This window comes from Urocitellus parryii, chromosome 12, assembly GCF_045843805.1.
Source record: "Urocitellus parryii isolate mUroPar1 chromosome 12, mUroPar1.hap1, whole genome shotgun sequence".
Classification (NCBI taxonomy): Eukaryota; Metazoa; Chordata; class Mammalia; order Rodentia; family Sciuridae; genus Urocitellus; species Urocitellus parryii.
In genome coordinates, this window is record NC_135542.1 from 49,014,437 (window position 1) to 49,032,772 (window position 18,336).

An 18,336-nucleotide genomic window follows, 5' to 3' on the forward strand; every position below is an offset into this window, starting at 1 on the left:
AAAAAAAAATCCTCAGGTGAACTTAGAATCAAAAAGAAACATATAACAAGATTTTCCGAGGCAATTAATACACATTTATATCCTCTAATTGTAAAACAGATGACACCAACAGAAAAGTAGCACAGGATTTGCAGCCAACGGTCATCATAATTAAGCTAAAGAAAACTGTGTTTTTCTTATCATCTTTATTCAAGTATTTCACAGCAGTTATATTACAAATTACAGTAAATGTTCAAATTCCAGAATTCAAAAATTAAATAATTTACTTCAAACTAAGGTAAAATGAAGTCAAATGTAAAAACATCAATTTAACACAATTCTAAATTAAACTACAAACCCAAAATAGACCATAATTGATGAAGTCTACTTAATCTACAAAGTAGACATACATGACTGAAACCAAATAGGACTCCCAAATCTAAGTAACCAAATGTACAAAATACAAAAGATGCAAGTACAAGCCCAAATTCAAGCTTACAATATGATTACAAATAATAATTATAATAACAATGGCATTCAGCTACGGGACCTGACACTGAAGACACCTACTGAATAGCACCATAGCTGAATCAACTTAATCAGAAAAGGGAAGAAATGACCACCCCACTCCCTAAAAGTAAAATCCAGTAAACCTACAAATACATTGGCATATGAGAAAAATCAAGTCATAAAAGGACATTAAAAAAAACTCAATCACAGGTAAGATTCAAGCTCAAAAACACAATTAACTCCACAGCCATCAGTTTCAACCCTAATGTGGTTCTATCATCTTCAAAATGCTCCCAGAGTCCCTACAGCTGAGCATGAACTACTGCTGGGCTGGGCTGTGATACGTATTTTACTGATCTGAGAGCAAGATTTTACACTGGAGCTTATCATTTATAATGCTCACAATAGGAAATAAGAACAGAGGTCAATTTGTACATATTTTTGCCAATGCTATACAGCAAAAATTAAGAACTTACAGAAAGGTAAACAAAATTGAGTCCACTTGGATAATTTCACAAGCTGCTCTAAACTATAGAACCACCAGGTATTTGTAAAATAAGTGAAACTGGTTGTAGTGTGTTTCTTTCTTAGGGGGAAAAGGAGTCCGAAGAGTTGGTACAATTTCAGCTCATTTTTCTCCCCCTGGCATGAAATTGGCTTTCTCTTTAAGACCTAAACTGTTCAAAGTGGCAGTTCCTATACTGAGGTTGCCTCTGATTTCTCCATCTACATGAAGGATAAACAAAAACAAAATCTTGATCTTTTGGAAGCATTTTAATGCCAGACATAAATAAATTTCCCTTGTCAAACTCACTGATGGCTAAAATCTTAATTAACTTGTATAAATTTAGTAATCTACTAAGAACATGTGCGTTGTTTCTTTTTCCTTTCACAAGTGCTGCTGTTACTTGAACAGAATGCTTCTGAATTAGAGTAACTGGAATAAATAGTAAAAAAAAAAAAAAAAAAAAAAAAATAGTGCAGCAAGAACCTGAGACTTGCAAAAAACCCTTTTACCAGAAACTTGCTACAAAAAATCTGCTACATCTTATTTCATCAATTCTTTAAATTCTGTAACAATTTCCATCAAAATACAAAATGCTAATGTATTAGACAGTAAAATAGTTTGAACTGGTATGATGGTAATAAATACTAAAGAAAGCATGAAAATCCTCCCAATAATCAAATTAGAGGTTTCAAATAACCTCCCCTTTAAAATGGTTCATCGTTAATCGCACTTGCCCACCTTAAAAATACAGTGTGTCTACATGGGTATCATCTTGAATTATATGATTAACTGAATATTATGAAAACTTCATAGACTACGCATAAAGAAAAGAAGTGGCATTTTAGGAAAAAAATGAAACTAGAACTAGAAGGCAGTAAATATAAAGGTAAATGCAAAGAAGCACTTGGGATTACTGCAGTAGCCTAGGCCAAAGCGTGCTTTCTGCACACTACAGACAGCCAGAGACAAGGAGACAAGTACCTTAGCTTCAGCATGTAAACGGTGGCAAAGTGATTACAGGACTCTGTAAACACTGTTGGTAACTAAAACACAAAAAGCTGAGGTAGCTCAGTATCTCTGCAGTAGTCCACGACCATGTGCCCTAATTAAAACTCAAACTACATGTGTTGCATATATTGGAAAGACACACCTGCAGCTAACAGCTATAATAAATGAAGATAGCAAGCCAACTTGTCGGCAAAATTTTCTACACTTTTTAAAAAAATTATCTGATAAAAAATGTTACTGCACTCCCTTTGCCTCTTTGCAACTGCCTAGACTGTGTCTCCAAATTTATAGAAAGTTTTTGTAAAACTAGTAACCCATAATTAATTCAGGTAAGTAAAATTCACAGAAATCACTCAACAAGATCCAAAATAGATTCCAACCAAAATGAAGAGTTGTGAAGGTAAGCTTATGAGAAGGGATTCAAACATTAATACTGTTATTCAAGGACCATACCAGAGCTCACTTGTAATTATACAGAAAATGAATTTTATGGAGCCTCTGACAAATTCCTCTTTTCTGTTCATTTGGCAAGTCCTGGCTTTAAAACAAAACAATAACAATTTATTACACATGAAAATCATTTTTCTCTGGGAACTCGAAGAACTATTAAATTGCCACTGACAGAAGAATGGCTACTATCCATTCTCTGGTCATCACTGTCAGCAATAAGGAGAAGTGTGTGAGTTTTTGTTATGGACTGTGCATTATTTATCATTGTTTTATCACATGTTTCTTACACAGAAACAGACTATACAGGAAAACTTACCATTTTTAGTATATTATGTGGTTTACTCAGTGTCTTGATTGAGCTTTGAGAACAAGACAGGCATTAATACCAAAACATTAGTTGTCTCTTAATGATACAGAGTATTGAAACTTATTGTCAAGGTTGTAACCAAAGAAAATATTTTAATTTATTTGCTACAAACGAGCTCATCCATTTAGCCTTATCTTTCTCAAATGAATAAAAAGGCACATTAAAGGCAGTTCTAAAGAGCCTAATCTAATTCCATCTGGTTTCTTCAGTTTCCCACCAGAATATATCATAGCCAACTTTAAAACAGGCTTCAGTCCATTACCCAGAGAGGGGGAAATATGATAAGAGATAAAAAAGGAAAAAGAAGGGGGGAAAAAAAGTGAAACCCAAAAAACAGGTTGCCCACTGTTTAAATAATCCAACACAGTTAGAACTGCCCACCCAGCTTCCTCCTGCTGCTGGTCTGCTCCCTAAGAGAATCTCCAGAAGACAGTGCACAAAAAGGAGGAGCAGAAGCAAAAGCAGTTTCTGTAGCACCAAAATCTCCAAGCTGTGGGGTTGTATTTTTTTATTTGTGGAAAATACAACAAGTTTCTGAAGTTCTGTTTGGTTCTTGTAGGCTGGTTGGTTTCAGGTACCTGAGACAATAGCACCAAATTCAACAGAGAGAGAGAATGAGTGAGAGAGCACTTTACACCAAGGCTCTGCACATAATTGGTGCAATTTGAAAGTGAATGGCTCAGAAGACTGCTCTGTCAGGAGCAGATTGGAGAGGATCAACCACTCATCTTGAAAAGTTCATAGGAATGTCTCAAACATATGAACTGTTCTTTCCATCTCCTGTAAGAGAAAGAAATGCTTGTTATCTATTAAGGCATTAAATTCACATTAAATTTTTAGAGAAAAAATTTGAGATAGAAGTTCAAGTTGGAACATCTTCCTGATTACAATACCACAGCTACTCTGTAAGACAATCTGCCCTACGCAATTCCAAGTACCTCCTATTTGATATTTAGGCAAATGAGGATGATGAAGCTAGTTAACACTCTATGAGTAACTTGGCAGTAATATAAGAAAGAGGTACAAGTCATATGAATATAAGAATGAAGATGGTGATAATAACAATCAATGAGAAGCTTATTATGCCAGGTATTGTACTAAGAAATAGACACACACACGCACACACATAAATACGTAAATGCAGTAGACACATAAGATATATTTATATGTAAATACATAAAAATTTTTATATATTATTTAACTTCATTTCTACAATAACATGTAAGGTTGAAGATAGATAATACTATGAGCCTCATTTCATAGATAAAGTGAAGCACAGAGGGGCAATCTGAATAAGCCAATAAGTGGCAGGGTCAGAATTTGAAGACAAGCAGACTCACTTCAGAGCCTGAGTCCTATATTCTATTAACTCCCAAAGCAAATTAAATGAAGTGCAGCAAAGCATATGCCAAGAAATAGAATGTACCCTGTTCTCACAAGGAACCCCAAGTTACTTCTTTTCAAAGACAAAACAGCACAGAAAGGCTTTATTCAAACTATAACCTATAATGATTCTTCTAAAAATCTTTATGACTTTCTTGAGCTAATGAAAAATAACAGACTTAGGAAAAATAACTATTTTTCTCTTTTCTTCAGGACACGTAACAACACATATTTATTTATTACATAGATGAACTAAGCACTTACCTCTACAAGTTGTGATTTGTCATAATCTTTACGATGACGATAGATGCACTGACTAAGAAGAGAATATAATCTCTCAAGCTGATCAACTGTCAAATTGTTGCTTTTATCTACCAACAAATCAAGCAATTTCTAAGAAAAATTACAAGAGAATAAAAAGTAGTTTGATTTCCCTGGTCAAACAGAAACAATTATATTCAAATAGATAAAGAGCAAACATCATAAAGTATAAAAGTGACATCTGAGGTTAGAAGATTCTAGGGCTTAGTTATTACCAGGACCATTCCCATACTTTCAACCCGTCAAAATGCATATAACTCTTCTTTAGTAGAAGCCCTGAGACAATTATATCCCTGGTTAAATCAGAAGATTTTGAAAAATAATTTTATTCAATGCCTACAAATATTCAAAATCCTTCCATTCCTTTAGAACTGACTGGGAATAGCTAAGCTTACCTTCAATCTCTCACGATCAACTATAAGAGGTGGCACAGGCTCAGTCGGCTCTTCCGGAACCAGTTCCAGGCTTGTTGTTTTTGCCTGCTCTAAAATTAATTTACGATATTTCTTTACTTTAGAAGCACCTAAAATTAAGGGGGAAGGGAAATGCAATGCAGCAAGTAAAGTTAAGAAAATAAGCCTTACGCATCTATAAATTCTTTTACCCACCACACCTCCTTTCTGGGATGAGGAAGATTATATTCTTTAAATGATAACTTTTTTTTTTCTGTAAGAGTACATAATCCAAACTAAAGAGGACTAAAACACAACTATGAAAGCCAAGACATACTAGGATACAGGTCTAATAAGCATATCTATTAAACGGAACAGAAAAGCAATCTTTGCCTCTATGTATTGACTTATAAACAGCCTTCAACTCTCTTCATGGTTGCTATCATTTTAAAAGTAGAAGCTTTCAAAACTAGATAAAGGAAGAAAGCAACCTAGAAAAGCAGACACTGAATGGGGTCAGCTTGTCTACACGTTAGCTTCCTAACCTAAAATATTTTCCTCAACATTACATGATATTTAAAAGAATTTTTTTTCTATTATATTGCCTAAAATTCTATTAGAGACTGGTCTGAGTTATGACATTTTTTACAAAAATATAAACCCATTATAAGTGTAACAGGACTGCTAATCTTTCCTACCTTGTAGTAAATTAGTATAACCTAATTACTTTCCTCCAAATATGTTGCTGTGACTAATCAGACTGAAAAAAAAATAGAAATTTGGGGTAAGTAAGCTTAATTTCATAGTTCCGGGCACTTAGAGGAGTAGGGAGGCAACAACACTATGTCCCCCAAAGTAGGACTACTCTGGAGACTGACAGGGAAGGAACTTAAAGAAAACCTGGGCTGTTTCAGAAGTTCACACAGGACCTGGCTCGTGTTAGGGACATTAAGAGGAAACTTCCTCCTCTGTCCTCCGTTGATCTTTTTACTCACAAGTCTTTAAACTCTTCCTTCTTCTCCTCAAAGCCCCCTCTATAAATAAACAGTAAAAGAACCCAAGTGTTGCTTTTGACAACATTACATGTATGGCGATATATCAGAGAAATTTTATATTTCAAGCAGCCTTTAAAGTGAAAGGTTTGCCAGGCACGGTGGCATACTCCTGTAATCCCAGTGGCTCAGGAGGCTGAGACAGGATGATCCGCGAGTTCAAAGCCAGCCTCAGAAAAAGCAAGATGCTAAGCAACTCAGTGAGACCCTGTCTCTAAATAAAATACAAAATAGGGCTAGGGATGTAGCTCAGTGGTATTTAAAAGTGGTATTTAAAAAAGAAAAAAAAAAGTGAAAGGCTTGATAGTCCAATTAACATATTCCAGGAGTTTTTTCAAAGCTATACTGATTCTCTTTATTATATCCATGAATTCTAGAGGTCTGAGAATTCAGATTAAGAACCACTGCATTAAGTAATACTGTACTGATAATTCCAAATGAAAACTTCAGGTCACACTTTTTTTTTTTAAATGAATGGCTCTTTTTTTTAAAAAAAATCATTTTTTATTGTTGTTGTTTATTTTTTATGTGATTATGGGGATTGAACTCAGGGCCTCATGCATTCTAGGCAGGTGCTTTACCACTGAGCTATCTCCCCAGCCCAAGTCACACTTTTGTACAACAATATCTTTAAAGCTTTCAGATTGAACATAACATTAATTTAAGCAAACTTAACTAAAATTGCTAGAGAAGTAGTGTCAAAATGGACTCCTCTCCCTGTACTCATTCTACCTGATACCACAAGTTTAATCCTCTTTTCCACCCTGTTCCATTCATTACTTAAATCTCACTTTAACATACTTTTTAAGTTCTAAGAAAGTTCAGAATAAGTACTGTTCTTAAAATTAATTTCTATTATTAAATATTGAGAATAAAAATTCTCAACAAGGAACATTTAAGAACAGCAAATCTCTTTTTACCCATTCTTTTAAACTGGCGAGACTTTGAATAACACTTTCCTACTTCCTAATTCTACTATAGGGCTTAAAAAACTGGTAGGGAGCCGGATGCCTGTAATCCCAGCAGCTCAGGAGGCTAAGGCAGGAGGACTGTGAATTTAAAGCCATCCTCAGCAAAAGTGAGGCACTAAGCAACTCAGTGAGACCCTCTCTAAATTTAAAAAAATACAAAATAGGGCTGGGGGTGTGGCTGGTGGCTGAATGCCCCTGAGTTCAATCCCTGGTACAAACAAACTAAAAAACTGGTAGGGAAAAATAGTTCTCTCATGGCCCAAATCCTTGTGTACTCTATCCAATTTACAAAATATACAAATTCAAGATAACCTAATATTAGGAAAGGACCTGTCCAGGAAGAAATGTGTTGAACAAGGTAGATATCCATACAGTCACAAGAAATCAGGAGCAAGCAGAATGCTCCAATTCACTGGGAACAAAGTAAAACTGTCTGTGAAAGTTCTGTGTCTTTCCTCCAGTGTTGGTGTTACAAACCAATGGAGTCTCTTATACTAAACATCTCTCAGATTCAACTGCCTAGAATAAGCCAACCTTGGCATGTTCCAGTAACCACAAGAGGCAATAATTATAAAAGACTTACTGTAATGCCTGTAACAAGGCCATTTTTGAAGTTTAATTTATAAGACTAATAACCAGGCTTGAGGAATATCAACAACTAGTGCCAAGTCACATGATTATGATGAATCAAAGTGATGGTTTAATCTAGGTCTGCATGATTCTTTCTAATATACTATACTGCTATAGCCACATCTTCTCTGTCCACCCCACCCTTTCTAGTAATTCTTCTGTTGTAATTCCATCTTCCTAACACCTGTGGATTTACTCAGCTTTTAGTCATATATCGCTTAGGATACTGTAATAATCACCCAAGAGACAGAAAAGTGAGCAGTCATGAAAACAGTGCATTTTGGATTCTAAAACCTCTGAAAAGTTCAGCAAAACTTAATGTGCATGTGCATACTCTTCTCAAAAGGAGGATGAAAGTATAATTATTCATCAACTACTATTACTAGAAATCAGATAAATTTTGCAATGAATTAACTCCGGAGTTTAAACCTTCAGAAGATGTTTTAAAATATTAGCTTTACCTTCTTTATCCAATTCTGCATCTTTAACCTCCACATCAGGGCCAGGTTCTAATTTCTCAGTATTGCTACATTCTGGTGCCTCTAGTTTCTCAGGATCATCTCCATGATTTTCATTTGAAATTTCTGGTTTTTCTTTTAACTGGTTTTCCAGGACAATCTTTTGTTCTGAACTGCATTTATCTCCACTACCACAGAGAGGAATGACATCAACTTTACCATTCTGACATTCCAGAACAGGTATTCCTTCAAAACTGTCAGTGGAGGCCTCACCATTCAGACAGCTGCCTTTAAGAAAAGGCTCCTTCCTAGATGTCTGTTCTGGATTAAGAGTACTGCTGCTGTGGATGAGCAGAGATTCATTTGAACTTTCTTCTTCTGTGGATGCAAAGTTCTCTTTAGTGCCTGCTCCGTTGTTTAGCCTCTGCCCCTGGTCCATGTCCATGATGTCACACGAGGATTCATCATTGGTCATAGATAAGTCCCCAGTCTCTTCTCCATTTTCCTCATGGCAATCAGTGCTTACCTCAAACTCTCCATTCTCTAGCAATTTTCTGTCCTCTGTATGGTTCTCATAGTCCGCAAATTTGGTATCCTCTTCATCTTTTTTTAAATTATTAACTTTTCTTTTCTTAATAATTCCTTTACCCCACTGTGATCGTCGCCTTGATTTTCTCCGTACCCGAACTGTTTTATGAGGAAGGAAAAAAATATGTATAACTTGGAATGTAATATCTAGTTTACATATGTTTATTAAAAAGGACCAAAAAGAAGGTAAACCCATACTGGTCTAACACACAAACAAAAACTCTTGGCTCTTGACATCCATGCTGACTAATCCTTAAAACCTATAAGCAGAATGGGTATGAAGTCAAGATCAACTCTGCATAATGGAAACTAAAAATTTTGCTTCCTGTATGAGTTTGAGTTTACTCAGCACTAATCTTTTCTATTACCTTAGATTCTACGTTAGAGTGGTTCCTAACTTTCAACATCTAGGGGCCAATCCTATAATGTATACATTTGGGGAATGATCACATTACCAAGATTCCCAGGAAGTTTGAGCCACAGTCCTATCTTTCCACCAGAAAGGTAGATGCTTTGCCAGCAAGATCAAGAGATGGTTTCTAAACCATGAAGGGATATGAACACAAAAGCCAATATAGCATGATAAAATAGTTACAGATATCCCCACAAAGAAATCTCCATTGTCTCTCATTCCAGAAAAAGGAATCGTCCAAGGTACACATGATTGTGGATAGAAACCAAAAGCCATATCAACTACTAACTTCTTTTAAGACAAATGGTTCATCTGGCAGCATCAGTTTCTTACAAAGTTACCTAAGGAAAACCAAGTCCTCTGCTATCAAGGTTGTTGTGACATTAACAAAATATCAAAAACAAACATTCAGTCAGTTATATAAAAGTGAGATCTATAAAAGTTGTAAAGACTATACTCTTAAGATGATATAAACTACAATGTGGTCTGTGAATAAAGGTGGGGCTTTTAGGTGATAACGGACCCCAAAATTTTTATTTCCTTTATGTATGTCAAAGGTAGTTTGATTAGGCAATCTACCCAGCTGGACTACTCGCACAGTTTAATAAGGACTTGTAGTCTTCCAGCAGTGCAGAGTATGTTTACATACTGCTTTCAACCTTTTACTTTAACCCCTACTGTGTCTGTAAAGACACCAACTTATTAATAAGGAATGGATACATTTAGTTATAAATATGAGTACAGTTGCTAAAGGTTTCTCATATCATCTCTAAAATTCAAATTATTTAATCATTTGGCTCGAAGACTATTTTCCCTTCAAAACTACAGTATCATTAGAACTCTTCATCTTTCCCCCTAATTTCAACTTTTATAATTTATAGTGATATGGTTCCCCCTAATTCCTACTTTTATAATTTATAGTTATAGGGTAATTGGGATGAACAAGAAAATTTATTATTTTACTGTTAAAAGCTGACACACAGGTTCAGGTGACAGGCATCTGAACCAACCCACTAAAAATAGAAAAAATTAATCTAATTCACATTAAAAACTAAAGAAAGACAGTTATCTTACTAGGAACTCAACAGGTGGAGCTGTTGGGTTTTTGCTATTGACAATCCACTACTGACACTGTAACCTCTCCTATTCTCAAGCCAAGTAACCAAAAGCACGAGAGGGTCCCTTTCTCTTTCTTAAGCCATGGGACTCTAGGGCAAAAAGAGGCTCAACTCTACCAAATTGAGAGCCAGCTCAGTTTATTTACACATAGAACACAAATCAAAGGTCAGAGCCCCATTGAAATGAGTTTACTTCTAATGCTTTCATCATGGCAAATAACAGAGAAAACGTTCTTATTCTTTGGAAGAGAAAAGAGGTATTTACTGCTCCTTAATGCATTATTTCTAAGGACTACTAGAATTTTGGTAAAAGAAAGAAGGGAGGGAGGGAAGGAAGGGAAAGAGGCTGGGAAGGAAAAGAAGGAAGAAAGAGAGAGAGGGATGGAGGGAGGAAGGAAGGGGGAAAGAAAGAAAGAGAACTGATCATATAAGCTCTACAAGAATATAGATTTTTGTTTACTCTGCTGTATCGTCACAATTCCTGGCAGGAGCATGTGTACTGGTGGATCTACTCCTTCATATGCCACTTCCTTTATCAAGGGTGCTGTTTGTGAAAAGTTCACTTAGGAACATAATCTTCAGAGTCAATTTTTATAATATCACTGAGCTTGTTTCTGAAACCAAGACCTGTCTCTTAGGGGACACTTAGATTTATGATTTGAGTAAGTTAGCGTAAAACAGATAAATATTGTGTCACATATGCCATCTACTGGTAAAACAAAACTCTTATCTATAGATTAAAATATTATTTTTAATATTTAAGGAAATTAAACTTCTTAAAGCAAATATTCAATGCATTTTCATTAGTAGATATTTAAATAAAAATGCAAAGAATGTAAAGGATTTCAAAGTTTAATAAATTTAAGTGCAGTATTACACAATCCAGGTCACGATCTGAGATACAACTAGGCCAAATAGCTTTAATCAGTTTCAGGCAACTAAATGCACTTTTAAGCCCTTTCTCAAATTGACCTATGAATACAATCCAAAGAGGGCAAGTTTTTTAAAAAGTGGGTATGACTCATTCATTCAAATTTCAATACCACTGAAGAAAGATCATATTAAAACTAGCTTTGTTAACAGATATATGGGTTTTTTTTTTCTTTCTTTCTTTTTGCAAAACTGGGGATAGAACCCCAGGTCTCACACATTACTAGGCAAGGAATATACCACGGAGCCACATTCTCAAGTCAACAGAGCAATATAATCACCATTAACCAGAAGAATAGTAGGCATCTTCCAGGGCACGCTATTTTCAGTAAAACAGAAAGATTACACTAGAAAAATGTGGTGTTTATTAACATTTGTCTTAGAAATATTATAGACCACACAAGCACAATGGTGCATGCCTATATTGCCAGCAACTGGGGAGGCTGAGACAGAAGGATTGCAAGCTCTAAGCCAGCCTAGGCAACTCAGCAAGATCCTATCTCATAAGAATACAGAAAAAGAAAGAAAGAAAGAAAAAAAAAGGCTAAAAGTGGGGACCGGGAATGTAGTTCAGTAGTAGAGTGCCCATGGCCTGTATACCACACACACACACACAAAAAGTATTATAGACCAACATAAATAATTAAAATGAGGAAAATCTAGAACACTGAATTTTCTCTCTAAACACATCACACCAAACTAAACAAATAATGAAGGGTGTGCAGATTTTTCAAAATGAGCACAAAATATTCTTTCAGAAGAATCAACAGCCTATTGCCAAATCAGTCACCTTCATATGAGTTTTCATTTCTTACTAATTAAGAGAGCACCCTGCACCACATGCAACAAGATGTGGATGATGAGGACAAAGGTGGATAAAAAGTCGATCACCTCCATATCTCAATCCAAAAACCAAAGTTGAACACCAAAAACATTTAACTCTGGCTCAATTTATAACAGCAAGTACTGAAAAAGTATATAAAATGACAAATAAGTTTAAGGAAGTATATTTCTGATACAGTATCTTATCCCACCAACTTTACCTCTGAAAAGATAGAAGATTAAGAACTGTAGAAAAGCTGCTGCACTTCCGTTTATGCTTCCTGACAAATATGTACCATTCTCAGCTGTTCCCACTGGTGGACAACATGGTCTCAAATACTCACATGCACATTTATTTGCAGAGTTGTGCCAGACATCCATTGGATTTCTTTGTTTGTGCCGAAATGCCTCTTCAACTCTAGTTTCTGTCTTCCGAGCTCCAGTGCCATGAGGATTTATTTGTTCTGCTGTTACCGATAAGCCTGCAAGCAGAAGATAAGCAATACCTATTTAAATATTCTCAGCTACATAAACCAACGAGGTTAAAAAAAGTCTGAAATACAAAACTGAATTTTAAAGTCATTAATTATACTTGGACAGTTTGTAATTCTGATGGAAATAGTGTCTTTTGTTTTAAGATGGGAAAGAAACTAGATATAAAATCATAAAAATAAAACACCTGCCAGGCTGTGCTTACATTCAACCCCCAAAAGAACCCTAATTTTACTCATTTTAATTCACATAGGGATACATTTCACATTATGATTGTGGGACAATAAGATTATGCTTTGTCTAAATGTCATAATCTCTGCGATCTTAGAATGTACAATAAGTATTTATTGGGCCACTAAATTCCAGTCCCACAAATTGTTTCAATCTGATATCTGTCGCCTGTCACAGCACACTGCAGTATGTTTGGTTTTCCTGCATTATCTTCCTAAGAGTAACCATTCCATCTCAATTTTCTTTAGTAGAATCTGTTCTTCCATGTGGTCTCTAAAATATCGGTGTCTCTCAGCACTCCCAATAAACTCTTTTCTTCTTACTCTAATCTACACCTTTCCCCATGAAGCCTCACTTATGTGTTCAGCTTCCACTGCTCTTACATAATAATTCTCACATCTGTTATTTTTAGTCCAAAGATCTCTTGACTACTGGCCCATATATTCCACTGCCTACCTGGTAACTCCAAATGGATATCCTAAAGCTAGGTCAAATTAAAGATAACTGGTTTATCTTTTCCCATTAAAAAAAATGTTTGTCCTTAAATATTCTCAATCTAGCTTGGTGGTATAGGCATCTACTCATCCAACCAGTAATATTTCTTCCCTTCACAATGCCCTCTACCCCTGCAGGGACATCTCTCTTATGTTCGTCTTGTCTAATTCCACTTGCACTACATTAAAAGCCTGGACTATGCCAACAGCTTTTTCCCCGAAGCAATTTTACTGAGATACAATTACATAACATAAAAACAGCCTGACTTAAGCATACAGTTAAATAATTTTTACCAAATGCATAGAGCTATACAATCATCACAGCAATTAAATTTTAAATGACTGTCCTAGACAATACCACTTGATTTTTTTGTCATCACAGACTTGCCATTTTTAAGCATTTCACATAAAGGAATCATACAAGGTATTTTGTGATTGCTTTCTTTTGCTTAGCATAATGCTTCTCAAGTTCACCCATGTTGTACTGTGTTCCTTTTTTATTACTGCGTAGTATGGATATACTATAATTTGCTCACTCATTCACCAGTTGTCTGTCATTTGGGTTATTTCCAGCTTTTGGTTATTATGAATAATGTTCCTACAAATAGTTATGTACAAATTTTTATGTGGGCATATATTTTCATTTTTCTTGGGTAGATTCCAAGGAGCAGAATCACTGGGTCATAGAGTAAGTCTATGTTTAACTTTTTAGAAATTGCCAAACTGTTTCCCAAAGTGGCTCCAACAGCTTTGAAAATTATCTTTCATTTTCCTGCCCTGATACATTGAGACCCTACTATTTCTTACTACCAAAGTAATTTGACCAATTCATTCCACTGCTTAACATCCTCGATAACTTCTACTGCCCATGACAATGGATTTTCAAACTTAAAGGCACACAAAAACCACATCAATAATTTGTTAAAATGCAGATTTTTTGGCTTAATATTCTTTTTTTAATTTTTAAAAAATATTTATTTTTTAGTTATAGTTGAACACAACACCTTTATTTATTTATTTTTATGTGGTGCTAAGGATCAAACCCTGGGCCTCACAAGCGCTAGGTGAGTGCTCTACCACTGAGCCACAACCCCAGCCCCTTGGGTTAATAAATCTAATTTGCTAGCTCTAGGATGACTCATGTAACAGGTGTATCCACACATTTTGAAAAACACAGGACTTATAGGACTTTATTCCATAAGTCCAAGCTCCTTAGCATGACAATGATACATTCAAATTACTTAAGATTTATTATATACCAGACACTGTCCTAGGGATTGGATTAGGACAATAAAAAAGACATTCACAGTACTTAAATTCTCAATAAGGAAGAGATGGCAAAAAAACAAACAACATAGCTGGGTATGGAGGCACATTCCTGAAATCCTAGCAGCTAGGGAGGCTGAAGCAGAAGGATAGAAAGTTTTGAGGCCAGACTCAGCAACTTAGTGAGGCTCTAAGCAACTTAGCAAGACCTTGTCTCAAAATAAAAAATAAAAATGGCTAGGGATGTGCTCAGTGGTAATGCACCCCAGGGTTCTATTCCCAGTACCAAAAAAAAAAAAAAAAAAACCCACCATGATGCCAAGTATAACCATATCCTATACTGGATTAGGGGGCCAGAGAAGGGCTCCATAAAGAGATAGAAAAAAAGTTTCTTCATAATTTTTTATCCTGGAGCCAGTTCACCTCTTAAGCCCTATTTCCTAGTATTCTGTATATTTTTAGTAATACCAAACAGTTTAATGTTTCTCCAATACACCAGGCTACTTTATGCCTCTATGCCTTTATATGCGTTATCACTTTGAACACCTCCTCCTGTCACTGCCTTCCTTCCCCTGTCTACTGGAGGCTATGCTCCTATAGTCACTCTTTGCATTCTAATCAAAATGCTGGGTTCCTGACCAGGAGGTCTCTCTTCTCTGTGCAGTACACATGCTTCAACCAGTGCATGTAATGTCCTGTACTTGCTTTGCTTTACATTCTCTCTCTCCTATTAAAGTTCAAGTTCCTCAAGCACACAATTATAAATCAAACAAATCACATTTGCTAATTTTGTGGGGGGTTTTGGTTCTGGGAATTGAACCCATGAATGCCTAACCACTGAGCCATATCCCCAGCCCTTTTTTGTATTTTGAAACAGGGTCTCACTGCTGAGGCTGGCTTTGAACTTGGACTCCTCCTGCCTCAGCCTCCAAAGCCACTGAGATTATAGGTGTGTACTACTGCGCCTGGCTAATCCTGTGTTTCTAAGAACAAAATTGCACATAAGCTTCAAAAGGGAAGAAAAAAAAGTATTCCTAAAACATTTTTTTTAAGGTCTCAGTGAACTGATGAAAACTAAAACCTCTTCAGATATGGAAGCACATCTAATACCTAAATCTTCTAAAAAGAGATATAAATGATCAACAAAGTTGTACATTTGTAAGAGATTTCACTAAGAAACACTTTATTTCTGTACTATGCACTTGCACTGAAATTTTCATAGAAGGTAAAATTTTTAAATTCTTGAGTATTTACATGATACATATTAGTATCATAAATTAAGTAATGGGCACAATGTTATTGTCTGAGAAAAGGAATAAGTTCTGGTGTTCTATGGTATGGCAGAATGAATATAACTAATAATAATGCACTATATATCTCCGAATAGGTAGAAGAGAGGAGTTTGAATGTAATCACCATAAAGAAATGATAAAAGTTTAAGGTAAAGGACATGTTAATTATCCTGAGTTAACCCAGTGTATACATGAATTAAAACATCATGTTACCTCATAAATATGTATAAATATTATGTGATTAAAGGAAAACTGAAATAAACTTCTTTAGAAAAGATATTTAGGGCTGGGGCTGTAGTTCAGTGGCAGAGCATTTGCCTAGCATGTGTGAGGCACTGGGTTTGATTCTTAGCCCCATCTAAAAATAAGCACATAAAATAAAGGTATTCTGTCCATTGACAACTACCAAAAGAAGAAATAAATAAGTAAATAAATTAAGTACAGGTTAAACTTCAAAACACATTATTTTCATATACCAGAATTCCCAAAGAAATATCATTCAATAATTCTTGGTGTGAAATGATAGGCAAGACTTCAGAAGCAAGTTTATTTTCACAACTTACCTCTTTTTATTCTTGCTTCTTTAATTTCTTCACAGAGTTTATTAAATTCTGGATCTAATTCAGCTGCAATGATGGCATGTGCAGTGTCCTTCAGGGTACAAGCTCTGTGTCTAATTATTTTATCTGTTTAAAAAGGTGATAAAATTTATTATAGGCACAAATGAAATAACATTAACACAGGACATCTTCAAAAGAGAAGCGAAAGTACACATTTAAATAAAAAATTTTAAAAAATAAATATAAGTTACACAATGAAGTTAATAATTCTGTGAAAAGTGAACTTTTAGAACCTCAAAGTACTAAACCTATTAAATAAATCATTATCTCAAACACATATAGATTTTTTTTTAAACTTCTGGAAGTAAAAATGATTTTCAATAAAATTATAAACAGAATTCAGAGGCTCTTCATTGACACCCAGTTCTAGATACATACTAAAAACTCAGAAAAATCTTAATTTTCTCTACCAGTTAAAACTGGTCAAAACTGTGCCAAAGAATATGATATATCCTGAGTAAGGGAGACCTATTAACAAATATAGAAAGACTCTTTAAGGGGATAGAGCTCAGACCTGAGTTCAATCCCCAGCACCACAAAAAAAAAAAAAAAAAGACTCTTTAAGCTCAAGTGTCCAAGACAGTATATAAACTATATGTAGATTAAGAAGAGAACTACAAAAATGCTTCTAGGTAAACTATAAAAATGGCACTAAAAAGAAGAATCTCTGCTCCACAAGGCCCCATTCATGAATAAAGACAATGTTAACAGTGCCCTCTAGAGATGTGCGACTTAAACATGTGAAAAGGTGAGAAAATACCTCAAGGAAACTTATTTGCTAATAGTATTGAGAATCCAAAGTCAAAAATATCATCTTCTTTTTCTTCTCTTTCAAAGGCATTATATATGGACAAATATTCTTTAAAAGATCTTTTATTTACAACATTCCTAATTAGAAAGTTTTATCAGCTCATTGTAGAAATCTTATGAAAAAAAATGTTTACTGCTAAAGGTGTTATTTCCTTTTGACATATTTTCTCTAACTATCCATTCATTAATATTGTCAACTGAACCAGAAAAGGGTGGATTACCCAGAAATGAAAGAAAGAAAGAAACAGATGCAGTCCCAACCTTCAAGCTTTTCGTACTAGACAGGAAAGTGCTGTTAAAACAAATTATTTCTCATAAATACATGTAAATATCTCCCTCTTAAAAAAAAAAAAGAGCTATGAAGAAAACTTATGGGTATTGGTTTGAGTGACAATTTCAACTGGGCAAATCAAGATGAGCCTCTCTGAAGAAGAGACCCTTAGGCTGGCACATGGAGCATTCACAGAAGAGCCACGGCAAGACCAGAGAGAAATCAATGCAGGTTCGGGCAATACCATGGGAGAAAATTCTGGAGTGAAAAAAAGCTAGGAGATTTTAGAAACTGAAATGTAGCCTATATGGTAAGAATATAATAAGCAAAAGGAAATATAGATTTTAGCCTACAAGCAATGAAAAATAATTTAAAAGATGTGAGCAAAGAAATAACAGGACCCAAGTTTACATCCATGAATGTTTACTCTGGGCTTGTACCTGGAGAATGGATTGAGAAGAGTCAAGACACAAACCCATAAGCATAATCACAAGGCCCTTTTTCATCTGGGGCAATGGTGGTGGTGGTGGTTGTAATAATAAAGGAAGAAATTATTATTGACTTGGAAAGTGCTCTCAATGATAATTTTGGTGATAAGGCAAAAGAGGTAGTACAATAAATATCAAAGATGATATTTAATTCTCCTAGCTTCTTGTATGAAACATGGGGGATGGAAGTACTATTTATAAAGATGTAAAAAACTACAAAACAAGAAGGAAAAAGGGATAAAAAGGGTAAACATTAGTTTAAAAGACTTTAAGTTGTGGCTATTTCAGTTTTGAGATGCCTAAAAAATATCTCAATGGCCAGACATGGCCAGCGACTGGAGAGGCTAAGGCAGGAGGATCACAAGTTTAAAGCAAACCACAACTTAGGAAGGCCCTCAGCAATTTAGCAAGACGCTGTCTCAAAATTAATAATGATAAAGGGCTGGGGGATGTGGCTTAGTTGTAAAGTGCCA

At 35.2% G+C, this 18,336-nt stretch overlaps 1 protein-coding gene across 1 annotated transcript in view; it reads right to left on the minus strand.

Moving 5' to 3' along the window:
- Nucleotides 1-212: 212 nt before the first annotated feature.
- Nucleotides 213-18,336, minus strand: part of Atad2b (ATPase family AAA domain containing 2B) — a 141,171-nt gene continuing 123,047 nt past the window's right edge. The window contains exons 23-28 of the mRNA XM_026392374.2: nt 16,238-16,360; nt 12,244-12,381; nt 8,033-8,716; nt 4,922-5,049; nt 4,470-4,598; nt 213-3,602 (exon numbers count right to left, since the gene is read on the minus strand). Coding sequence (XP_026248159.1) covers nt 3,561-3,602; nt 4,470-4,598; nt 4,922-5,049; nt 8,033-8,716; nt 12,244-12,381; nt 16,238-16,360 — 1,244 coding nt within the window. The 3' untranslated portion in view covers nt 213-3,560. The remainder of the gene's footprint in view (nt 3,603-4,469; nt 4,599-4,921; nt 5,050-8,032; nt 8,717-12,243; nt 12,382-16,237; nt 16,361-18,336) is intronic.